This window comes from Chroicocephalus ridibundus, chromosome 3 (genome assembly GCF_963924245.1).
Source record: "Chroicocephalus ridibundus chromosome 3, bChrRid1.1, whole genome shotgun sequence".
Classification (NCBI taxonomy): domain Eukaryota; kingdom Metazoa; phylum Chordata; class Aves; order Charadriiformes; family Laridae; genus Chroicocephalus; species Chroicocephalus ridibundus.
In genome coordinates this window covers 16,628,834-16,654,440 of record NC_086286.1, presented here as the reverse complement: position 1 = coordinate 16,654,440, position 25,607 = coordinate 16,628,834, and the positions used below count along the sequence as shown (strand labels likewise).

General features: G+C 45.3%; 1 protein-coding gene across 1 annotated transcript in view; it reads left to right on the top strand.

Annotated features, from left to right (window-relative positions):
* CAPN13 (calpain 13) overlaps nt 1-25,305 on the top strand; it is a 53,015-nt gene extending 27,710 nt beyond the window's left edge. Inside the window, exons 11-24 of the mRNA XM_063330954.1 lie at nt 524-598; nt 1,440-1,606; nt 3,107-3,252; nt 6,270-6,430; nt 8,015-8,051; nt 9,895-9,957; nt 10,999-11,056; nt 12,140-12,207; nt 13,898-13,966; nt 15,028-15,106; nt 18,020-18,136; nt 21,789-21,844; nt 22,848-22,900; nt 24,788-25,305. Coding sequence (XP_063187024.1) covers nt 524-598; nt 1,440-1,606; nt 3,107-3,252; nt 6,270-6,430; nt 8,015-8,051; nt 9,895-9,957; nt 10,999-11,056; nt 12,140-12,207; nt 13,898-13,966; nt 15,028-15,106; nt 18,020-18,136; nt 21,789-21,844; nt 22,848-22,874 — 1,123 coding nt within the window. The 3' untranslated portion in view covers nt 22,875-22,900; nt 24,788-25,305. The remainder of the gene's footprint in view (nt 1-523; nt 599-1,439; nt 1,607-3,106; nt 3,253-6,269; nt 6,431-8,014; nt 8,052-9,894; nt 9,958-10,998; nt 11,057-12,139; nt 12,208-13,897; nt 13,967-15,027; nt 15,107-18,019; nt 18,137-21,788; nt 21,845-22,847; nt 22,901-24,787) is intronic.
* Nucleotides 25,306-25,607: the final 302 nt, after the last annotated feature.

Genomic DNA, 25,607 nt, shown 5'->3' with positions numbered 1-25,607 from the left:
ATTTTTTGGAAGGGTGAACTATAATCTTAACTGTAATTGAAATGTCAGTAGAGCGCGTTCACAGGTAAGCTGCATAAATCAATAAATTATTGATTCATGCTCTGTTTATTTATCTTACACTCTGCAGAAAGTACAATTATCACTTAATTATAAACATGCTGCTTGGAAACAACATGTTTGACTGGCTAATGTGCCTTCTGCACATCAATGTAATATCAGCAGTTCAGAGTGCTATGCCTTGGTACCTTGCTAACCTCTCCAGCATGGGGACAAGTGACTGGGGCTTGGAGGGAAGAGGCAGGATTCCCCATCCCAGGGTGGGTGACTCAGGCACAGCAAAGGTGCAGAGCTCTGCTTGCTGGCCTTGGCTATGAAGGTATAGAGCACAGTCCTGTTCCCAAAATGCATTTTGCTTACCCCTCCTGATCCCTCATGACTTGATGGGCTGGTTAGGGGAATGGGCTGGCCAGAGAGATGGAAAATTGTGCCTCACATCTGCTTGTTGATTTGTTCCTGTTTGCAGCTCTCCTCAGTGGGACCATGTTGAGCCTCAATACAGAGAAGCCTACCTCAGAAACAAGGATGATGGAGAATTCTGGTATTTTCCTATTGATCCTTCTCTCTAGCAGGTTTTCTGTTCATGCTCATTATGAAAAAAGAGTCATTTAGGCAGTTCTGTGCTCTTAGTGATGACTCAAAATGCCGTGCGCAAACAGCAAGTTGGAGGTAGTCCTGACGCCATGGTTTCAGAGGAAGCAAGACCTGGAGACATGGAGCTGGCCAAGATCAAGTAACAAGCTGGTGAAAAATATGAAAAGTGAGGGAAATAAAAAACCAGCTCCCTGAGACCTAGTCATTTTGTCACACTGCCCTTCCCCATAAACTGCCTAACTTGAACCTTGGACTGGTGCTCGGAGGGGACAGAGCGCTGAGCAGGTCATAGAGTTTGTGGACTTGACTGCTCTGCAGGTGCTTGTGTTTTTTCACTGCCTCTGATTACTCTCAGATCCAGGTTAGCCGTGTGTGAGCCATCCTTTAGAAAAGCTATTCTTATTCAGAAAGTACACACTTGCCCTGCACGGCTCTGAGGAAAGCAGGGGAACAGCAGGCTGGTCTGAGATAGATATTGCAGGCTTGAGTAGAGCATGAGCACAGGGCAGGACACTGTGGTGGGATAAAGCAAGTTGCAATGGCAAAGATGTGCTGTAGACAGCAGGCCTCTACTTAGGTACTACTGAACATGCCCTGTAATTTCCCTGGGGCTGTAGATGCAGTTAGGGCAGCCCAAATTCATTGAGAGCTGACCTCTCCTACAAGGTATCAGCCAGCTCAGCTACAGCCCGCAGCACTCGCTGTAACCCCCTTTTAAAGACACAGGGGGTGAACATGAGTACCTGACTAGTGTCCCAAACTGAAAGATGAGATTTTCTCCTCTGCAGGATGTCCTGCAAAAACTTCCAGGAGCAGTTTTCCTGGCTGTATGTATGTAACAGCACCCCAACCTTTCTGGACTTCGGAGATCAGCACTGCACATCATGGTCTGTGGACAGGCACATCAACCTGTGGCGTCCAGGCCTTGCCACAGGCAGGAACAACTATTCCTCAGGTAACCAACACTCACTGCAGTCACCCAGTGCTCTCCTCTTCTTCATTGGTACTTACAGTGAAACATTTACTCTGAGCACCAAATTGCAGAAATATTGATTGCCAGTTGCTAATGCCTGCCCTTTCACGTTACAGCACCTATCACCTACAGCACCTATCACATTACAGCACCTAAAGAGGCAGAAACAAAGCAGCAGCACTGGCTGCTGAGTTAAAACAGGGGACGTAGAAACCCTAAACTCTTTAAATCAAAATGTGCTGGTCTATCTTCTCTCAGCCAGTTGCAGTAGGTGTTACTGGGGACCTCATCAGAAAATCTGGTCTGGCAAATACACGGCTGGTTTTACAGAGTGAGAAATAGTGTGAAATTAAGTGGATATGAAATGAAAGAATTGCGCTACAAAGCTCTGTTTTCAAAGGTAGAAAGGCCTTTGAGCAGATAAGACCATTGGTTTTACTGCATGTGCAAGAACTATTCTGGCATTGCGAACTCCCATTATTAGCAGTATTTTTTAAATTTTTTATCTTATCTTCTTTTCTACAGCTGCATCGCTGTTTGGACTCTGTGTTTTTAATCTGAGATAGTAACATGTGGTCAGTGAAGGACCTTTTCTTTCTGCAACACTGATCCCTGACTTAGCAGCAAACAGGTTTTGGCTTGCAGGTATCAGCTGCCTCCTCATAACCTTGATCACCATGTCTCAAGGGGTGATAATAAAGCAATGCCTGTGCCGCTGCACACCCTGGGCACTGGGAATGAGAGAGGAGGTGCAGGGCCTGAACTAAGAGCATGTGGGCAAAGCTATTTTCCTTGGAGCTGTGTTGTCCGCCAGCCCTCTAGTAAAGTTCCTGTCCAAATACAGTCTTGGGATAAATTGCAGCTTTCAAGGCCGCCCAACAGAGCTACATGGCTTAAGGTCTAGATGGTTTAAGAAGATGCTGCCATCTCAGTCCTTTTTTCCCAGTTTGGGCATTGTACTGCTTTCTTATCAGGGATGCTTCCCATTAACCAAAACCTTGGCCAGGAAGAAGTCTTTCCCTTCTGGTGCTCAGCCTCTGTCCCATCCATCACAAACATGAACAGGAGGAAAGGGAGGATAGCTTTGGGCCATTTTGTCTTTTTCTTTTATGTGTTTATGATCTCCAAGCCACAGTCCTTTTCAGCTCAGCCACTGGGTCAGGAGGCTGATTAAGAATCACTGCTTTTCTGCCTCGGGAAAGTGTGACATGTACGTGAAGCAAATGTAGGGGGATTGAGAAATCTGCGTGACTTTTATGAATTTGCCAGAGATTTCTAGAATGATTAATGTGCAATTAGTTTAACTCCAGATGCCTCAACTCCTACTAGTAATGTAGAGACTACAGTGCTCTGTTGTATTGAAAGGGTCTTGGAGCAGTAACTACCTAAACCCCTGGGTCCATATAAGCAAGATCTTAGACAATAGGCTACTACTGGGGCATCTATGGGGCTACTGTTAATCTAGTAATACTTCCTCAACAGGTGCAGTTTCAACAAACCCGCAGTATTTCTTCAAAGTGCCAGACTATGACCCCAAAACTTATAATGTAGTCATTTCACTCATGCGAAAACATTCTGAGGATATGCAGGATGCAAAAAACCTGAAGATTGGCTTTTTCATAACTGGGGTAAGCACAATCGGGTATCATATAGACATTGTTGTTTTCTGTGTGGCTTATTATACCTGTACATGGAAATGACAGGCTGAATTACCTTTTGGGCTGTAAAAGAGCAGTCGGTATTTGGAGTAAACTTTTGGATGCCTTCTATCTTAGAACATCACAGGAAAAGTAGAGTTAAGCAGGCTTAGGTTCCTTTCTTCATATCTTTAAGAGGGGACGTGTTGAACTTTCAGTTCTGTAGCATCCCAGGAAGTCCCCAGGTTACAAGAGATTCCAGGGCAATATCCTCTGTGCCCAGCAGTACTGTGACATGCCTTGCTGGCCCGGCACAAGGCATGACAGCCAGCACCAACCACAGCGTTTTAGCAGTACTCCAGGTCTAGTAGGGTAAGAGAATGGCCTCTTGTTCCCCCAAATGGGCCTGTCTTTTTCATCCTCCCTTTTCTATCACAGAAATGCCATTCAAAACCCATTTGCAAAATATAGGAAAAGCTTTGCTCAAAACCAATAGGCAGGCAATTCACTCAGATACCCGAGACCTCCATTACAAGTTCCCGGTTTTGCTTTTTTTTTCTTGGTGACTGTCCAGGGAGGTGCCATTTCAAGGGCAGTTATTGTCAGAGCATTACTAGGCTTACTGAAAGCACAATTGTGTGGATGGATGCTAGTCTTTCTAAAGTGTTTTTGTTGTTGGCTGAGGGGGGTAGGAGGGGGTTATTCTTAACCTGAAGAGCAAAAGGAAGCAGAGATTGCTATGACCCTAACTTCACATTCTCCTGACCACTAGGGAGGTTTGCTCCAGTCCCAGACTTTGAATAATTGATGCTGTAAGTCTAATAGCTCCTCATAAAAGAAGAGCATGGCTTTGTAGATCATACAAAACAGTGTCTGAGAAATAAAAGATGTAATAAAAAAAGCATTCCTCCAGCAAGTGGAACTCACTATCCCTATGCAAAGAGATCCCCTGCCTGGTGCAGATATCAGCCCTGCGGGACTCCATGGGGCCAGCTGTGCCACTTGGAAGGAGCTGCTTCTTGTGGTAAATGAGGAACTTGCTCCTTCCAGCATCCTCATCAGCTGTTCCCCAACAGTCACCAGACGTGGAGGTCCCTTCATACTCTTGCATGATGCATGTCCACCTTGATCAGTTACCCATTTTCGCAGAAAGGACCCTCATTGGGAGGTGATGGCATAGGTCTTGGGTCCCTTGAAAAGAGGTATTTAATCAGGAAGTAGACTAGAATACAGATTTGTTCTATTCTTGCTTTATATTTAAAATATCTTTCTTCCCCTCCAGTTGATGCTCAGGTGTCTTCATTTACTTCTTCTCTCTCTTGTTATATTCCTAAGGGTGGATGAAATTCAATGAGACAGGGCCTCTGTGGGCTGTCAATCCATGGCTCACCTCAGGCTCAGTTTGGGCTTCTGATCCCAGATGGTCTCCTGTGCAGTAGGAGAACAGACCATTACTTAGGGGCACTGGATTACAATGAGGGAGAAGGGGTCTGTCATGCCATAGCTTTTGGTAATGTAATGATATTGGTACAAATCCACACAGCAGATTATACAGAAAATATTCCCCCATGAACATAGATTAAGTGTTTTAACATGAGAGCTGGCCTACCAGCTGCTCACAGCCAGCCCAGTGTCCTGCCCTGGTAGCAGCAAAAGCCAAGTGCAGGAGATAAAACCAGGGTGGGTGTACAGTCCTATTCCCTCAGTTTATTTCCCAGCGTCTAGCCCCAGTGCCTGAGGACAGTCAGAGGTGGCATCTTTGCATAGAAGTTTACAAGGGGTTTTCTTTGCGCAAGGAGAGTGCCATTGCTAAGATTCATGTGGCTTCACTCTTCCTCCCTCAACTGCTTTCACTGCCATTACTCATTAGCAGCATCATTCATTGTTCAGTACCTTTTGAGATGCATCAAATTGTTGCTGTGAAGTAAAAGAGTATTATCTCTTGGTAGGATGAGAGAGGAATGCAGTGCAGGCAAGGATGCAAACCAGAATGGACATATCTGATAGCTCTAGGAAGCCTTTGATTAAATATAGACGTGGAACACTAATACATGGCTGTGAGGGAAGTTTAATGTTGTGTGATAGAGCTGAGCAATCTATAGAGGCTGATTCTTATCTCACACCGGTTTTGACTCCATTGAGATATTAATCTGCTTCTACTTTTTACTAGAAGGGATGTGGAATAAGACCCAAAAGTAAAAGAAAGATTACACTATTTATTTCTTTGCAGCACTGCCCGTTTCTATCTCCTCAAGATCCGACCCATAATACTTGGCAGTCTACATACCTCCCAGCCGTCTGTAACAGTAGTCATCTTTTCTTTTTTTTCCCTCCCAAAATAGCAGTTTTATGTTATTTTCTCCCAAAGGCATGGCTCATAAATAACTCTGCCACGCTGTATAACCATTCTAAATGGAATTTATACATGCTGATGTATTTTGGGGAATATGTTTAGTAAGGGTTTTTTATTATGCTATCTTTACATGTCATCATAGTAATAGCTGTTGCATTATGTTTGTTTCATCTCAGCAAAAATACTGGAATAACAGAAGAAAGACCAGAATATTCTGTTTTCTTGTGATGCTTGCTGGAAGGTTTGAGTTTGTGATTTTTGAAGCATTGTCATCTGGGCGAGATGCTTTAGTGAGCTCTCTGACCACTCTGAGTCACGCTAGATCTCAGGGAAGTTTTAGTAAGAGTATTCATCCTTGATTCTTTCATGAACTCCAGTCTCTTAGTGTTAATTGAAGTTCTCTTCAAATCCACTTATATACATTTTGCCTTCTGTTTGTTTGTTTCAGTTCTTCCACCCTTGTGTATTTTTGATATGTCCTTGAACAAAGTCTGTCACCTGGATGGGCTTTTCATGCTGCTGGGAAGGTTAAGGCATGTTAGATTTAGTGTATATTTAGAGAGCTGGGGGAATGTAAGGCTGCTGTAAGTGCACTTTCTGATTTACTTTGGTTTCTGACATGGAGGAGAGATAACCAGCTATATTTTTCTTTCAGGAGAACTCCAAAGTTCTTAAACAAATTTTTTCCCTGACTCGAGACGTGACCAACTACTTTACCTTGAGCCCGGGAACCTATGCTGTCGTTCCTGCTACAACAGAGAACCAAGAATTTGAATTTCTCTTACGAATTTTCATGAAGAATCAAGACTACAATGAGTAAGATGATAAGTACTCCTTATAGGTCCCAGGCTTACAGTGTGTCAGGATTTAACAATTTAATGTCAAGATAACTAATGTGGCAATTTGATTTTAACGTCCTCTAGAAGCGTGTTGGGCAGACACAGACAAGTGTTAAGCCCTGTGTTGAGGGGAATCAGACATATAGTCGGATGCACCAGGGGTGGACACTGCAGAATAGGGCAATAGCTCATCTACAGCCACCCAAGGTCTCAGCTTTGGTGCAAAGAGCCACACAAGCGAGCAATAATTGTGAAATATTCCCCCTCCTCCCCCAGTTGGGGAAATCTCTCTTTAGTGAAAGGAGGTCTGAGAGCTTGTTTTTCTTAACAGCTGTTATATAGTTTCCTAGGTTGTGCCGGCTAGACACCAGACGGGATCAGGTCCCATTCTGCTCAGGGAGAGACTGGAAGAAGTAAAGAGCAGTGAAAGGGCCTTGATCCTTTCACCCAGACATCACATAGACAGGCTGGTAGGGCTTCCTGTGGGTATGAGAGGAGCCTTGAAGAAAAGTTTAGTGGAAGAATGGTATCTTAGTTCATGCAAAGGCAGATATGTGCCTTTTTCACATAAATATCTGGGTGTGCTTTACGTAAAGAGCAAGCCCCAGCATTCAGCCTCACCAAATGACCTTCAAGCATCAGATATACAGTGTCTTTTCTTCAGCAAGCTTTACAGTGGAGGTGATAGCAGCTCTTACCTCATACGCCCATATCTTAATAATGAGATTGTTTTCTAGGTTGGCCCCTGGCAAAAATAGCCCAGAACTGACTAAGGCAACTCCTTAGTTATGGAAAACAAACATGAGAAGTCTGTGCTCTGGGCTGGACTGCCTTCAGCATGATGAGTCATGCACAAGAAGGCTCAGCCTTGGGAGGTATGCCTTTCCAGGAGAGCCTGTGACCTCACACACCTTCCTGAGCTAGGTCAAGCATGGAGTCCCCTTTCTGTGGTCTCTGCAGGACTCACCTATATAATAGCACAGATGCTATAAAAATAGCATCTGGCTTGCCATACTTCTCTGCCAAAAGCAAAACTTGAGTATTGAATGTTGATACTAAGCAAGTCTCAGAAGGAATAGCGACCCCAACTCAATTTCAGGCAATCTGCAGACATTTAAAAGATGTTGTCTTTTAATAGCCCAGATGCTATTTTTATTCCTGACTATTAAACTAGGCAAAGAGAAAGCAGGTGAGAATTTTATGTGGCTCAAGGCAGGGCAGCCCTGTCTTCTGTGTGGTGGAGGTTAGTTCTGGCATGCTCAGAGTGAGACAAGTTACCCTTTCTCTGCTGCTGGTGGCAACAGGACCAGCTCGGGGAAGACAGTGTCCTCAGAGCAGCCAGAGACTCAGACCTGCTCATGTCCGGTTGCACAGAGACCTGGAACTGGTGCAACAGGCTTGACTGAATTGCAACAGGCTGGGAGATGTGGGTGCTGGGTGTCTTGTGGGGCCATGGGCTGGGCAAGTGCTCCTGTTGGTGCCTGCCTTCTGCCACATCTGCAAATCAGTGCTCTGAAAAGGCATGTTCTCTCCCAGTTTGACTCTTGTAATTCTTTCCTAGGAACCCAAACTCTCTGCCCAGCCCAGTGCTGCCGATGGTAAGAACCTGTGAAAACTTATGTAGATATTGGTGGTGGTGAATGGTGCCCAGGGAGCTGACCTTTTGGTAGCCACCTCTACTGACTCCTCTTCTTCCTTCCCTACATACCAGACACCACTCTGCTCTCCCTTCTTTCACCACCCAGTACCTGTCCCAGAGTTTGACTCTGGCACCTTGCGACCTTGCTGGGACAGCAGGTGACCAGCCTGGAGTACCTCTCTGGAGAGACAGGAGTGACAATGAAGCCCTTCCTCTTCACATATGTCTCTTTCAGGGCCCAGTTTTTGAAGGAAACGAAACTTATACAGTCCCTCTGTCAGCCTGTCCATCTGTCCTTTCCGCTTTGCCACGTTTAACACTTTGGCTAACCAAATATAGCAGGAAGGAGACCATTTCAAAGATATCAAATTCTTTCAATGTCTGTAAAATGCGTATGTATCCAAGGAGGAGAGAGGGAGAAATCTGTGACTTTCCATGAAAAAGTCACAAATTGAGTTTGACCTCTTTTAAAAAGACCTCGCACCTGAGAGTGGGGTCATATATGCCTTCCCCATGAGAATGGCTTCATTTAAGTGCTTGCACCCTATAAAGCACAGGAGTCCATAGGGGTGAGCTACCCAGCTGCCATCTGTTGCTGGACTTCCTCCCTGTGAATGATGCAAATCGCCAGCCCTGATCCAGTCCACGCTGCTGCTTCAACTGGTTGCTTGCAAAATCCTGTCAGTGAGAGGCTATTGTAAGTAGTGCCAACTCAGTGCAGGTCCTTGAAGCCAAAGATGTAAAGCTGCTTCAGGAGAATAGGAAAGAGAGTCATTTCCTTGTGATTCATTTTCCAGCCCGCAATTGAGCCCCATTAAGAGGGGTAGTGTAAGTGGTGGCTTATTATCTCTTTCCACTGACAAGCTGTCAGTTTACTTGGCTGTTGTCATTAGCCAATGTTTTGACTTTGATGAATTATGGTACCCACGTTTTCTGCTCTTTTTCAGGCAGTTTGATTTCAGGGGTGTGAATTAGAGCCATAGAATGTTTAGGTTGGAAAAGACCTTTAAGATCATCAAGTCCAACCATTAACCTATCAATCACCGCCAAGTCCACCACTAAACCATCTCCCTAAGCACCACATCTACACATCTTTTAAGTACCTCCAGGGATGGTGACTCAACCACTTCCCTGGGCAGCCTGTTCCAATACTTGACAACTCTTTCAGTGAAGAAATTTTTCCTAATATCCCGTCTAAACCCTCCACCAGGGGAGGTTTAGATTGGCTATCTAAGAGCTGAATGCATTAGGGCTTAGGCTTAAATTTTTTTTGGAAGATTTATAATGTTAAGGATAATTCCCCTTAGTGCCTGGTGGATCTCTTCACTAGGTGGTTGAAAAAAAAATCACTTAACCAATGAATTGAAATTGCTCAGGTACAGTCAGCATGCCGTGGAGTTGAGAAGGTACAAGAGAAAGGAGAAGTCACCACCTGCTTTATTTCTTTGGTTCACATGAATCTTCACGTGCCCTAAGTCAGTGGTTTCAACTGAGGGCCATCAATAGGGATCAGGCTTTGTATCTCTCTAGTCATGTGTTGAACTTGCTGAACTCCACCTTGGATGTGGTCTGTTGTCTTCCTCAAGCCCTGAGCAGCTCCTTCCTGGTTGTACTAAGTGATGGCATCCAAACTATGCTGCTTCCTTCATTGCAGTAGCTCTTCCTTGCTTCTAGTCCACTTTACTTTCGGGGTGATAAAACTACAGCCTGCCCTTTCTAAAGTGCTGTTTGGATCTTCAGACTTCTGCCTCCAGTTGTTTTGTAACTGAATTATTTATGTGCGTACTTTGTCTTTCATCCAGGAGGCACCAAGACAGAACGAGGACAGCTCCTATAAGGCTGTCTTCTTAAGATACGCTAAGCAGGTATCCTATCTAAAACATCTTGCTGAAAAATAAATAAAAAAGGCATGCGGACTTGCAAAAAGAAAAACTGATCTCCAAAGTTGATACAAATAAATTTAGAAAAACGATTTTTGGAAATGTGGCTCCATCCTCAAGCAGGTTCCCTGAAAACAGTATTGATTCACATGCCAAAACTGCCAGAAAAATGGGACATTCAGCTGGGATAGATTGGCTAGCCCCATATATATCAGAGGAGGACTGGAGATTTGTGGTTGCGCTAGTGATGGGCTTGCATGTGTACTTTTTTTTTGGCTTTGGTTTATTTATTTACTGAAAGCAATTAGAAAGCCTTGGGTATTCCCCCCTCTCATCAGCATCATTTTCCATTTGCCTTCGCAGCATTTGGAAACCAGAAATCAGTCAGTGTTTGAGTAATTGATTCCTGCTCTTTCTGAGCCAAACGCTGTGTGTTCACAGGAGATGCTTTTAATGGTTTAATAAACTGTTATAAAGAACTCGTCGACTTAGTCAAGAGGAAAAAAAATCACTGCCAAAAGTCTTTGCACAATGGACCTCTTGCAGTTAATAGTTACATCAGTGCATGAAGGTGAAAATGAGCACAGGCTGCCATGCTGAATGCCTTGCAGGGTGTCTCAGGAGGGAGGCAGTCAGCTTTCCCGATGGGTTGGGAGGCTCAGAAGGAAGCAGGCAGCAGTGCCTGTGCTCCCAGCACACTGACCCAGCTGCCTGCTGTGCCTGCCCATCGGCAGCTCCCCAGCTCCCAGCTAGGGGCTGGTGAAGTCAGCAAGTGTTCCCATCGCTGCTGAAAATAGCCCATGGTGATGGGAGTGCCTGTAACTCCCCTGCAGACTCTTGTAGGGAAAGGACAAAGAGTGGCCCAGAGCGTGGAGGGGTTTGTTATGCTCCTGAGGGGGAGCTGCTCCTCTGATATGAGCAGAGGTCCCTCTGCCGTAGTGCATAAGTAAAGAAGTTTTGTGCAAAAGTAACACAGGATAAAACTTTTTGTTCACAGACCTCTCTTTGCATTTTATTCTGCATTAGGGCTCAGATATTGATGCCTCGCAGCTGCAACAACTCCTTAATGAAGTGATCCTGCAAGGTAAAGCTTTTACAACCCAGCTAATGTCTTTAGTACTTCCCTATCCTTAGCCTAATGTACTTTAGAGAGGGGATTTAGTGGTGTCCTAGTGGTCCTCAAAAAATCCTCAGTGCAGCTTACTGCACTGCTGGATCTTGAAGAATGGAAAGTGCCTTCACCAGGGTTCCTTTACAGGCACAACAGTTTGCTTTTATTTTTTAAAGAAAATCAAAGTAACATTCACATGAAGAAGGCACTGCAACCCAGAGCAGCTGCTAACAGGCTCTTTAATGTGTGGCCATCAGCAAAGCTGTGCCTCTGCTCGATAGCCAAACTTCACCCTCCCCTCCCCCTCACAGTTCTGCCAAGGGAGAGCCTCTGCTTCACAGACCCACCCTACTCCATGGGCGTAGGTCCATGGATGTCCCTGAAAGCCCCCACGAGCACCCCTTCCTGCTCCATGCCCCGCCGATTGCAGCAAGAACTCAGTTCCTGACTGGGCTGCACCAGAGCACCCCAGGAAGCTGTGTCTCCCAGTCTCCTCACTGTCACCCGATTTCTCCCAGTTCAGCCCTGGCCTGCGTTGCTCTGCAGAGGCCTCAGTCTGGCTTTCAGCATTTCCCTAAGCAGGTCTTCCTAACCTGCCCACCTCAAAACCAGCATGAGACGGGGCACAGCTGGAGGGCTTGAACCAATCAGGCATGCACAAGGCTCAAAGTTCTCTTAAGACTCGCTAAATCAGCATAAATGGCCTTTCTTGTCACCGTCATTTCCCTTATCCTTATTTCAAGAGGGAAGAGTTTCCATAAGGGAGGGTAGGTGGGCAGAGACTGTGTGGAGTAGCTACCTGTGAGCCCAAACAGGGCACCTGTTCCTTGGGGAAGGGAGCAGTAGAGAGATCTCTGAGACACGTCAGACTCCCTCAAAATGCACCTCAGCCTGGCATGTAGCCATTGCTGCTGTTTGAGAACCTGAGCCAGATCTGGGGCTTTTTAGCTACGTGAGTCTTCAGACTGGTGTCCTCCTTTCCTCCGAATGATGACCTGATGCCTCTGTCACTCCCCTTGCTCTCGTTAATTCCTTCTGTTTTATCAATCCTTGCAGACGAAATGACCAGCCTGGGAGGAAAATTCAGCTTCGATTCATGCAGAGGCATTTTGGCTCTGATGGATGTATCCTTTCAGCAGAAGCAATAAACTTTCCTGGTGCTGCCCATCCTTGCCTTGAGTTATGGCTGAGCTGAGCATCCCAGTGTGAGAACCTGCAAGTAAATATTAGCCACAGGCCTCAATAAATAACTGTCCCAGAGTCTATGCAGGACTTTGCCATGCATGCCCTGGCTCTGGTGTCTCTGCTGAAAGGTGAGGGTCAACCTTCTGCTACCAGCTAACTCCTTGCTCTCATTGTCCTCTCTGCAGGGCCCAGGGCTTGGCTAAGCTTGACCCTTGGGTACTGGGTCCCAGGCAGAGCCCGAGGCAAGGTGGCAGCACAGAGCTCAGGCATAGCTCGGCTCTTCTATCACGGCTGCAACCACACTGCCCTGACATGGCTCAAGCAGGCTGCTAGCACTGCCAGCAAATGGTGTTAGGGGAAGAAGCACCGTCACCGCCAAATCACAGGCACTTGCCTGTCAGACCATTCATCCTTTCCAGTGTACCTTCCCTATTTAGATGGACCACGCAATGTTTTTACTCTTAACAAGGCAACACTGCGAATACATTGCTGACTGTTGTAGAACAAGAGGACTCCTTCATGAAAACATAAATTCTCCCCCATGTGTTTTCTCCTCCTTGCTTGCTCACTGTCTCTCTTCTTCCATGCCTTGAAATAACTTTGAGACATTTTCAGACCTTTACAAACTGCCAGGGAATTAATAAAAATGATCAGAAGTTCCTCTCTCTTTCCTGCTTCCTGCATCTAGCCAGTGAAAGAGACTTTCCTCCCTTTCCAAAGACCCTCCTGGGCTAAGTGGGCACTGTGAATGCATGGAACGTGCAAAGAACTGACAAAGCCACTGTCCTGCTTTAATTCAAGATGGATTTTTCATTCTCTGGGCTGCATACAGCCCACGTATGGTGTGACCTACCCTGGCCTACAAAGACAGGATCAGCCTTTTTCACTCAGGTTTCACGGCAGTGGTATTTGTCTGCTTATATTTCACTGGTGATGAGTTTTGCTTTCAGGGAGTTTTTGCCATCTCAGCTGCATTAGGTGAGGTGCTGCATGTCTACCCAGGACTCCTAAGTGGTGTACGGAGGGGAGCAGGTCCACTGACGTAGCCCTTCGAGCATCCCTGGGGGATGTCAGCTCATACCGCTGGGCTCCTGCAGGTTACGGGAAAGCGTTTTCTTTCCTGCAGCATATGTATTGCTCAAAGGCTGCTGCTGCCTTCTGACAGCAGGCATCAGGATCGGCTCCTTGTGCTCTTGACTCCTTCAGTGCCTGTTCCTCCAGGAGAATCCAGACAGAGCTAATGTTGTGCTGCCTCATGTACAGAGGCAAAGCAATGTGCACATGTGGCCTGGAGCATGGGGTCATGTTCATCCACAGGGGCCTCGGTGCTCAGTGGCTAAACGTCAACTGAAGCAATCACTGCAGGTTCCCTTGTGGTTAAAGGCACCATATAAATAGAAACCTTTTGTTGTTTGTGAGCACAGGTATGAGCAGCTGTACAATGTGTCAAAGAAGGTGAATTTAAGCATAATCGAGAGCAGAAAAGATCTTGGCTTTCTCAACACAAAGTAACAGGCAGAAGAGACTGCTGCATCTTATGCCTTTCTTTATGTGAAGGCAGCATCTTTGGGAACGAATACAGACAGGTTTAGTTCTCGTTAACTGTTCAATTCTTAACTAAATGTACAGCTCAGATCGAATGGACGGCTCACACTGCAGGAGTTCGGGAGTCTCTGGCGAAGTCTCGCTAAGTACAGGGTACATGGGGATTGCTCTCTCTTCTCTGCTGATATTGTACTCTTGGGCTTTTCATCAGCCAGGGGCAGATGCTCTGTGATATCAAAACACTGGGGGAAAAACGTTGCAAAGGTTGCTTGCTCAGTGGGTCAGATTTCCATCCTCTCATGCAAAGGTCGAGAGCTCAGGAAGCAGTGGTGTGTGTAAAGTGCTCCAAGGCTTTTCTAGTGCAGGGAATATTGAGGTAAAAGTGTGAAAAGGCAGGAAGGCCAATTAGGCTCAGAATTTGATGGAAATCGCTGTTTGTGTGTCACCACTGGCAAGTTTTTTAAAAGCTTTCTAAGCTGAACTGAGCTCTTAAGCAGAGTCATCTGAAAAGTGTCACTTCCTCATTGCTGCAGTTTGTAGTGGATATGCATAGGATCTGATGAAAGTTTATCATGGAGAAGTGCTTCTGCTCCAGGATAAGCATCAGGTCTGGAAACAGCAAGGACAGTAGCTTGGTATTTATGGTCCCACTTAAATTCAGGCAGCTTCTCTGTGTCAGATCCTTCTCCTGTCAGTCTTGCTGCAGGACAAGAAGATTTTTTGAAGCCTCAGAGTTGAGTGGGCTCTACTTTGTTTCGTCCCAGTTGAGATGGTTTGAGGCCACCTAGGACATGGGGTGCCAGTTTCCCATCTAGAAATGGTGCTCTTCTCACTGACAGCACCTCAGGGCGGGCTTGTGGGGTTTCAACAGTGTTTTGGGAAAGATGACCCCACAGCATTCTGGGACTCAGGGACTCCTGGCTTATTTTACGTGTTTTTTTGTCAGTGGAGGTGTGAGTATTCCCATTGCTGCCTGCACACATAAACCAGGGAGAGTGAGCAAAAAGGCTTCCACCCACCCAAAACTGTGGGATTTCTTATGCTGTAATGTAGTGACTGAGCCTTCTGGAAATGGGTCTCCCTTGTCATGGTCACCCCATCTCACTTCTTTGCAGCCTGTTTATTGAGAGAAAGCATCCTACATAATTGGATGTAGTAGTAAATTTGGGGGATATTGATATGGGCTTGAAATTTGCCTTTATGCTGTTTTTCAGGATATCTTCAGCAAGGAAGACAGAAATCATTCTGGATTTCTTGATGTGTCTGAACTGAAGAACGCGATACAGACAGCAGGTACGTCTACAGGTGCTGAGCAGCTCCCTTTATTGTCCCTGTGGCAGTGAGGGAACGGATGACAAAGAGAGAGGAAAGAAAAAAGAGCTTCAGGGAGAAAGCGGTTTGGATTTCCCAGAGGTGCCAGTTAGATCGCAGCTCTGCTCGGAGTCTGCATTGGTTTAGGGCATTGAGACAGAAAGCTCATTTCAGGGAGAAACCCTTTGCACTGCAACTTGGGAGCCAGCAGAAAGATGCAGAGAAGCACAGCACTGGCCGGAGCCTGCAGCCTGATTTATCCATGGTCTCTCTAGGTCGTGGACAAAATATCCAGTAGTTTTGTCCATGGACAAAACATTCCAGGAGCAAGGAGCAGTTGATGCTTGCACTTACCTGAATCCTGCAGTTTCTCTGCAGGACAGTGACTAAGTCTACAAGGGAAAGCCACAGTGACAGGCATTTATTTAGTTTGCACTGACCTCTGTTGGCTACGCGAATGCTGAAACTTGCAGTGAGTGCATGGAACCCTTCACGTGAGTGAAGCATTTTAGCTGGATCATCTCTCTGGAGACTTTGTGCATGAAATACAGCTCTAAGACAGCAATCCTCTTACGGTCATTACAGTAGGGAAGCTCCCTGGAGCTTGGAGTGGTGTTGTCCCCAGGAGAAACCTGCTGCAGAGGTGCTGTCTGTGGAAGCCATCAGCTCAGGGGATGTCTGTGTAATTCTTTTGTTGCTGAGAGGTGGGCAGAATGTTAGCATCTGCTGGAGGAGCATAGCACTAATGTGCCAAATGTCAAAGGAGAAGCTGCCAGGTCCATTCTATAAAAGAAAGGCGCTAAAGTGTAAAATTGGGAGGGAAATTGTACATTGAGAAATCCTGGCAGCCAAAGCAGTGCAGCTATTTGAAGGGGTAAAAAGGCACTATTAAATGGCAAATCCAATATAAGTTAGTCTATAAGCAGTTCTGGGTGGGGGGAGAAAAGACAATTATAGGCTCATTCTTGCCTTCTAGTGAGCCAGAGAGCTGCATTTGAATCTGGCTTTGCATTAGGATGATTCCCATCCTGGTTTTTAAGCAGGAAGGGGTGGACAGGCCCAGAAAGCTTTTGGGAGGTTGGTGCTAGCTTTTGGAATGGCACTAATGTATCTAAATATGGCTCCTAGCCAGCTGTTCCCTGAAATGTTCAGTGCAAAACACTCAGGTGTGCGCGCTTAATTTTCACTGTTGTCCTATGTGCTTCAAAGCGTAATAATGATGGGCCAAATTTTCTGCCAGAGTAAAGCAGGCTAGCTGCATTAACAGCAGTGATGCTCTGAAAAGCAGGAGCGTTGGCCTGGCGTCTTTACACACACCTCCCTGTCAATATTAAATGAATCAAAATAATTTAAAAAAAATAGGGAAACATAAAGTATGTATTTTAAAGCTTAACTACAACCAGAATGAACAATTCAGCAGGCAAAATGCGCGGGGAGTAACCTTACAAACAAGTAACAGCAGGTAATTGAAATATCTTGGGAACAGAGGGGACTGACACTCCAGTCTTGTTGATAAGATTAATAGAGAGACATTTCCAGGTGAGCAGATTTCAGAGCAGGTATATCCCACTGACCATGCCAAATTGTTGGTGTTTTACTAGTGTAAGTCACGGTTATAGCATCTCGTAAGCAGCACTGCAGTGCTTGTTGGAATGCTCTCTGGAGAGAACTTGATTGAATTCACACTACCTTCAAAAGGTTAAAAGTTAGGTAGGATTCATTGCTCACTACTACAGTGTTTCTTGGCAGTGGTTTAAAAGAACCAAAGGCAAAATTCCATTAATTAGGTTTTTTCCTCCTAGAAAAAAAAGTAATTCTGAAGTCAGGTTTATCTCAATTTGAAACGTATCTTAAACCCAAATGTATTTCCATTATTTAAATATTTGGCATTCTGTCTGCTTCCGGCTGGAGACCTTCTCCAACTGGACTCATGCAACCAGAGTTTGTTGACATACTAACCCACCTCCATCAGCTGTATCTCCCCCTACACAAGTGTAGAGAAACCATTTCCTTCTTTTCTGCTTATTCAACTGATTTATCTCCATGATGAGTTAATTTAAAACTGAAAAGTTTAGAGCTGATTGAAAAAGCATGAGAGCTACTTCTCTTCCAGCTGAGCCACTAAAAACTAGGAGTGAGCAAATGAGGCTTTTCTGAAGTCTCAGAGAATGCATTAAACCAAAGATATCAGTCCAGCTCTCTGCAGAAAATTTCTCTTTTGTTTAGCAAATCAGCTTTTAGTGCAAAATATATTTAAATAATTTCTCTTACATAGCCAGCGCATTTAGGGTAGTTTTATTTAACTAATAAAAGAATCATTCTAAAAGGCAATTTTTGTTCATTCAATTGAATACCAATTTCCACCCAAACAGACTGTGACACAAATACTGAATAATCGGCTAATAAAAAAGAAATGCATCCTTCACCATTTTCTAATAGAAGAGAAAATGTAAAAATTAAGAATCCCAGGCATGCTATACTGCATAATAGCATGAGTGTCCGATATCTCCCTGTTTAGCAGAAAGCGACAGTGGTATTGTGAATGCTGTGCTCAGACTTTAACAGTTATGAGCCAAAGAAAATCACTCTTTCTTATAGAAAATAAAAGCTAAAAAGGAAAAGCAAGATAACACTTGATTATTCAGCTCAATGTTTCCTGTGTGCTGGCCTAAGCCACAATTCGAGTAAGTGGCTAGCAGGACTTTGATTCTCCATCACCCTACCCTGACTCGTATGCACAAAACTGAGGACAGGCAAGCTGCTGCCCAGGGATGCAGACACCTGTCGTGACAGGGTAGGGGGATGAGGGAGAGCCCCAGCTTCTTTGCAGGGTGCACAAGGCTGTCGGAGCCCGTCCATCGTCCCACGGTGCTGTTGTTCCTCTTCCCTCTGCAGGTCTGGCCACCGACGAGCAGCTCCTGCGCCTGATGACCATGCGGTATGGTGATGCTGCCAGAAGAATTGGCTTTGCTGACTTCGTGTACTGCATGCTGCGTCTTGAAATCATGACCTGTGAGTCTCGGCACCAGGGCTTGGGGTCAGGCAGGGACGTGGCAGCAGGGGAGCTTGCAAAGCCAGACTGAGGGCAGTGGCAGGAGGCAAGGGACATGCTGCTGGAGATGATAATGCTTGTCTGACAGCATAGCTTGGAAATAACAAAACTGCCCAAAGTCCAGGCATGGTCCAGGTATCTCTTTGGGCAGCCTGTTTGCCAGAAGCCAGATTTGCCTCCTGTACATAGGAGCAATTGGCGGGTAGAGAGCGGTTTAGTGCTGGGAGAAAGCAAGGAATGCAGTGATGTCCTCGCTGAAAGGGGCCACAAGGAAGGATGGCGCCCTGTTTCCTGCAGACCAGAGCTGCAGTGGCAACATGCTCCCCTGTGTTTTTCCCTGCTAAGGAGTGATGGTAACATATATCCAGAACTTCTTCAGCTGCCAATCCTATTTTGCAGTATGAATTTAGCCTGGCCTCTGTAGGCTGGCCCTTAGAGTCCCTTTGCCCTGACTCATTTTCTAAAAACAAGATGTGTCCTTGTCCTGGTGCCCTTCCACACAAGCTTGAGCAGCCTGGTCCACAGCAGAGCTTCCTCCAGGGTGGTGTGGAGCATTGCCGGTACCACCAAGGAGAGACTGCATGCATTCACGGCCAGTGAGGATGAGAGAGGCAACTCATCTCAAGTAGAAGGCTTTCTCTTTCGCTTAAAATTTGGAGAAGTCTGATGCTTTTTTTTCTAATTTATTTTACTGAAGAGGTGTTCCCACCAACTTCAGTGAAGTTCTCTCAGTTTTTTTTGGTAAGGAGAAGGTCTGAGATCCTTCTCAGTGGATAAACAAATTCATGGCCTCTGTTGTGTCCAGCTATTGTCTGGCAGTTGTGAGGAGGGAGTGTCTGTAATTCTGGAATTCTGTTTTACAAAAGCATAATTTTTACTATTATAAGTATTTTGACTGTAAAAACTGGTAGTTAAACAAACCCAGCAATTGTGACCCGTGTGTTAGAACATTTTTACAGCAATTTAGTTCATCTTTGGAACGAGCTGGGTTTCAACAGCACATGGAAATGAGTGTTCATTTCTTGCCCATGTGTTTTTACCACTGATGTTTTATGGGTCAACAGTGGTCAGTGGATCCGCCCGGATGACACTGCCTTAAAATGCCATTTCAAGGGAGTACAGCAGAAGAGCTCAGAAGTCAGAGCGTGTCCTGATTTTAATGCTTTCATTAAAAAACAGACAACTTGTAAGCACCCATTTTTTGTGACTATACATGTCACTTGCTGTAGATGAAAGTTCTTATGCTGAAATTAGTACCATGGCATTTTTTTTTTCATCTTAGAAAAGATCCTCTTACATTTTAAGTGCCAGTGTAAAGACAGTTCCTTTACATCCATGTGGAAAGGAATCTCTAAAAGTTTCATTGCTGTCTGTAATGAGTATCTTAAAATGCTCTCAAGTCTTTCAGTTATCACTTTACAGAGGGTTTAATGCGGAATACATTTCTCAAACTTTTCAAATCATTGTGAATAAGATTTTTACAGGAGAAGATAAGGGTGCCAAGTGGGAATAAAAGGCAGTCCACCTTTATGATGATGTGAATGCAGCAGGGAAGATAAAATCTGTCCCATTAAATCATTACTCATCCTTTTAAGATAGCCAGAGATGAGACCCAAACCAAATGCAGCAGCTTCTTTGTAAGCTCTATTTAACTGGAGTTAATGAAGCAGTAAAGGGGCACTTACCTCTCCCCAGAGGAGGTAACTTCAACGCTGCTGTTTGTTCCTAGAAAGATTGCTGGGCGCAAGCCCAGCCCTGCAAATACAACCTTGTCAAGGGGGTGCAACATGGGGATTTCCTTGATCTATGCCTTTCGTCAGAGCACTATAGGCTGGGTGTGCTTCATCGTGTTAGTTTTCCTCCCTGTCTCTTCTCTGCTCCGGATCATACAAGTAGAATCATCCTTAACACGGGCCCCGGGGAGGCAGCAGACCTCCCTGTGGGAAGGGTCTGGCCTGCATATGGGACCCTCAGTTCCCCTCAGAATGGAACCCCCTACGACTATTGCCCTCCTCCTGCTCTTCACAGAAGCGGTCTTAATGCGTGGAGATGGCTGCTTTGACAACTCCCTGGATGGGGCTTTATCAGCATCCTTAGTTCCCTCATCATCTATCTCCAGAGGCTCATATCTGTTCTGTACAGGCACCTGGGGGGGCATGGGGGGTCTGGAGGGGGCTCTCCTGCTGCCCCGAGCAGGTACCTGCTTCCATTCCCCCCTGTCCTTTCCTAGTTCCCCTCCTTCTGCCTGGTGACAAGAGGGCAGGGGATCCTTTACCTCCTGTGGAGCCTCCTCCTGCTGCTTTTTCCCTAAGGATGGCAGGGTGTGGCTCCACCAATCAATCTCCTTTTCACACTCCCAAATGGTCCTGGGTCTTTCCACTTCTTCCTTAAGCTCAGCCACCAGGCTGAGCAGATCATTTACCTGGTTGCAGCGCACACAGGTACTGTCTTTGCTGTCCTCCTCCAGACTGTCGCCTGGACAGCTGCATGTCTCTCCGTCACGTCCGTTTGGGTTGCTTTATTCCTTCGGGCTTTGGCTACAGGCCTAGTGGAGAGCATGTTTTCTTTGCAGTCGACTTAGCCTGCCTGCCTGCTCTCCTCTTGTTCCGCCCCTCGCAGTCACCGTCCCCCGCTGCACTCTGCGGTGGCTGCAGGGTGCTCTGGTTGCCTCCTAAGGGGCAGAGGAGCAACGGATCCTTGTTCCCTGTTCCTGCGCTCTCCCCTCAGCCTTGAACCTTTGTCTGAAGCTGGCCAGGTTTCAAAACATTTCTGATCTTACAGTGCCTTTTCCATTCAGGGTGGGAAACTGGCTCCTGGAGAAATGTGTCATTCAAGGACAAACAGACTTAAATTTGTTTCAACTTTTTATTACTCTTTATAACAGCACATTTCTAGGAGAAAAGTAACTTCAAAATAAATAAAAAGAACTCAAAATACTGTGTTTTGACTTTATCCAAACACTTGGGTTTGAACATTTCTCCTAGACAAACTGCACTATAAATGTGCACATAGAATATCAATATTTGAAAGGATTTAAATTTTCTGATGGCAAAGTGTTCTGTCAGAAAACTTTCAGCAATGCTAATTTCAAACTCTAGCTGAATAACAGCAGCATCTGCATTTATATTCCCTGGGAAAAGCTTGCAAGGCATACTAATGACTTCAAGAGAATCACTTTCTTTAGGGCATACCGTGATCGCTCACTGCCAGGGAGGATGGAAAAGGACCAACAGCAAGTTTCCCTGTGGGAAGATGTGTTTCATTAGTTCACCGTTCTCCTGTCATTCTTCAGGCAGGAGCTACTATTGAAACAAATTATGAGAGCAGATGAAAGCAGTCACATTGAGCACTCCCTGTTCCTACACTTTTGCCAAATTCTGGCCCTGCGGTTGGGATGCCTTCCCAGTCTGTGATCCAAGGGATGGGGCTGAAGGGGTACCCAGCACAGAAATGAGATGTGGCTGGGCAGGACAGTGTGTGTGAACACCTGAGCCAGGCAGAGCATCCCAGCACAGGGATCGCAGCTCAGCTCCTCGGCTGACACAGCCTTATGTCTGCGTTGCATTCTTGCTTCCTCCTCATGAAACACAATTTTCTTTGTTCTCCCCCTAGATGCATTTCAAAACCTGGCAGGAGGCAGATCACAAATTTTGATGACAGCAATAGAGGTGAGGATGCTCTTTCCTTCTCTTCTCTCCAGGTCCAAAGTGGCACCACTGAGTATGTTAGCAGAAGGGTGAAGTTAAAGATGATGTGTGATGGTTGTTGCTAGGGGTTTTGCCTCTGGCACCTACAGCAGTGAGTTTTTTGCCTGGCTGGATGTGTGTAATGAGTGGGAGGTATTTCCTTGGGATTCCCTGGCCCCAGTCACGCAGCCTTGCTGGGGTGAGCACAGCTCTGTGGTGGCCATCTATGTGTAAAGTACAGAGGCTTCCCTCCCCCATGCCAGCCTGCCATTGCTCAAAGTGACTTCGAGGAAGTGACCAAAAAAAACCCCTTGCTCTTATTTCTTACTGCCTCATCTGTTAATTCCAAATTGTGAAACATCTTGGTTATAAGAAAGAAATAGCAGACAAATGCTTGCTGCTGCTGTTTGTCTTAAAAGCACAGCCTGAAGGATAGCTAGCTGAATGGGGATACGTCAAGCTTTTTATCAGCTAGTCTGAAGCAAAAATCCTGCTGTGCTCCATAGTGATATGCCTGAGTGCTGCATTTTATCAGTCTAGGGACTGTTATTTGACAGCACAGTGTTTAAAAAGATTTTTTAAAAAAAAAAACTTCTACAATCTTGATGGCTCCTGTTTTTCACCTTGTGGTTAGTTCAGTGGCTCCAAGCAGAGGCCCTGAACCTGTTGTACGGGGTAGTCGGTAGGATAACCACATTCCCAGAGCCTGCCATCCCTTCCACTCTCAATCATGCAGGTGCCATCCTTTCCCAGCAATTGCTCCTGCTGCAGCTGCTGCAATAATTTATCACGGAAAGCAACATATGGGAAGTGTTTGTAAGTCTGAATTGTAATAAGTAAAAAGGGTAGTTCCAAAACCCCTAAACTATCCTGTGCAGGATAAAAGGACCATAGTCACTGGGTCACAGGCTGAAGGTACCACGACACGTGTCTGAAGACTTAGTGTAACATCACTATCTAAATGCACCTTTTCTTCATTTTCCAGTGGCTGACTCTTGTCATGTACACCTAAAGAGGTGTCGAAGCTCAGCGTGGCTGGTAAGAAGTCTCCTTTGTACTACGCATACTGAAAAAAAAGGGGTGGGTGACCACAAAGAATATGAGCGAGGGCCTTACAGAAACCTTACCCTGGGGTTATGGTAGGTTTTGAGAGAAAGAGAAAGGTGAGAGCTGCGGTGTGAGCGGGGCTTGCGAGGGGCTGCAAAGGGAGCTGGGCTTTGGGCAATTTTTTTCTGAGGAATTGCTGATGGCCTTATCAGTTGCTCATCCCACCAATGGCTCAGTTAGCTGCTTGCCCTCTATTCCCACCTGAGGTAACGCATTTTGAATAGATCAACTAGTAGAATTTGTCTTTTTTGTCTTCTCCCAAGGGATGCAATTACTCCTGCATATCTCACATAGCTGCAGCAGATATAAAGCCAAGCAGAGGGTGGGGATAGGAAGTCACTTAGATTTCTTGGTCAGTCTGATTTCACATTTTTAACTGAATTACATAATTTGGTTTACCTTTGAACAACAGTCCCTACCTTATGTTTCATTTGGTGTTTGCTCCCTCCGTGTCAGATCTGGAGAGGGGCTTTTTATCCCTGAAGTTTAACTGGACTTTCCAACTTTAATACTTGATCTAGTGAAGAACTCTGCTTTTTCCTACAAAACTTGTCCTGTTTATACATCCATAAACCATCTCAGCCATTGTGTTTCTACTAACCCACTGGGATGTTCCCAGTTGCAACGGGTAAAGCATTAATGCTGGTCCCAGACAGTTGGCACTGAGGAGAAAACCGGGAAGAAACCCAATCCTTAGAGAAAAGGTGCAGTGGAGAGCCAGCAGTCTCCTGCCATTCTGTTGCGGTTGACCCCAGGAACTCACGGAGGACCCCTGGGCAAAGTCACACACTTTCCTTATCAACATAGTTTAAAAATGGAGTGAAAAAACCCCACAAAACTAGAACCTTCATTGAAATCCAGGGACTGCATCCAGATGAGCCTTCCTATAGACAGGAATTTCAATAATAAATAATACATGAACAGCATCTCTGTTCTGAAGGCAGGTGACATTCAATGCCCGGTTTGGTGAGAAGTTGAAAGGGGAAACCTATAATCGGGGTGTAAATTACACTCCCCCAGGGAGAAAGCATGGTAGGTTCAAACCCAAAGCAGGGACAGGTCTGTGTTTTTCACCCTTGGCTCCAGGACAACATTCATGTCCAGCTGCTCCTCCATCTTGGCTGCTAATTGGAGCCGGTGTGTCCTCCTGAGGCAGGAGCTGGGCTTCACCATTCCGCACTGTGATGCCTTCACCTCTCTGAGCGCTGTCTGGACATATTTTTTTTGTTTGAAAGTCTGCCCTTTGCATTCAGAGGGCTTTGGACAGTGCAGCTTCCCTTTGTCACAGCTAAGCTGTATTTTGGTGTGTTGGTGTGTAGCAACAGGTTATTCACAAACATAGCACCTGCCCCTTGCACCACAGAGTATCATTAGGTAAATATGAGACTAGAACGACCTCGCTTTGGGGGATGAAGTTGCTTAAATTATTGTTTGCAAATGATATTCATAGTCTATTTAGTATTAATTTTTCCTTTCATGAATCATTCATAAACTGATCATAACTTCTGCAAATATATCATTAATCATAATTTTCACTTACCGGTTTTGAATGAAATTCTGCCTGTAGGGTGTTCTTAAGCAGTTCACTTGAGCAATTCAGCAGCCACTTGCCGCCAGAGACTGGGCAGTCGCAGCACGGGCCCCTCAGAGGACTGAAACTCTTTAAACTAGAGCCTAACAAACCATGAGCGATGTGAGAAAATACGCTTGGCATATGTTGGAAAAAATCTGTTGAAAAAAAATATTCTCATTAGTGACTTCTAAAGACTGACCCCGAGCTGTCTGTGTTTTGGGTGAATCTCTTTACCTCCGTTCTAGGTGGCTTTTTCTACTCCCCAGCGTGACACATCCCATACAAGGACCATTTTCAAGAGCCATGGGGCTCTGGAAAAACTGAACACTGTGAAGGGGTGAAGCCAGGTTTCTTACGGACATTTGCTTACGCTTGATGGTACTCAGATGTCTGGATGGAGAGTCCTTTTCAGGCAAACTGGAGTTGGTTTGGAGAGAAGAGGAGATCATGAGAGACATCCATGGGCAAGCCGGTAGGACTTAATGGTCGGGGCAAGCTGGAAGTGCCGACTATAGTCTCCTCTCATCTTCCTGTAAATTATATGGCTGGTTCTCCTGGTTAATACACAGAAGTCAGGACAGTTCCATTAACTTCATTGCAAGCAAGAACCGAGTCAGGCCTTTTGTGTGGAAGGAGTATCTATCGCTTAGATAACAGAAACAATTAAGACGCAGTTTTATTTGAATTGTTTCTTAACTTGCTTGTGTGCCATTTCTAAATGCCAGAAAAAGGTCGAAGAAATTAATGATAATTCATAAAGAACAACAGGAGTTTTGTGATTTTTTTTTTACTTTTTATTAATAAAAATTAAAAAAAAAAGGTTACATGCATATTTGAGTTTTTCAGTTGTAGGGATTCCGTTGTTTTTGCAGTGGCAATGAAGAGGCATATTAGAGTCGTAGAACAGATTGTTCAGTGTTTTTTTCTGATTCCCAGCATCTATATCAGGACTGTCTGGGAAGAGACAAATTTATCTGAACTGCATTCTCTTTCTCTGTCCTGATATCTTTAAAAATATAGGGCTTCTTCAGACATAATTTCAGCTCAAAAGTTTAACTTAAAGCC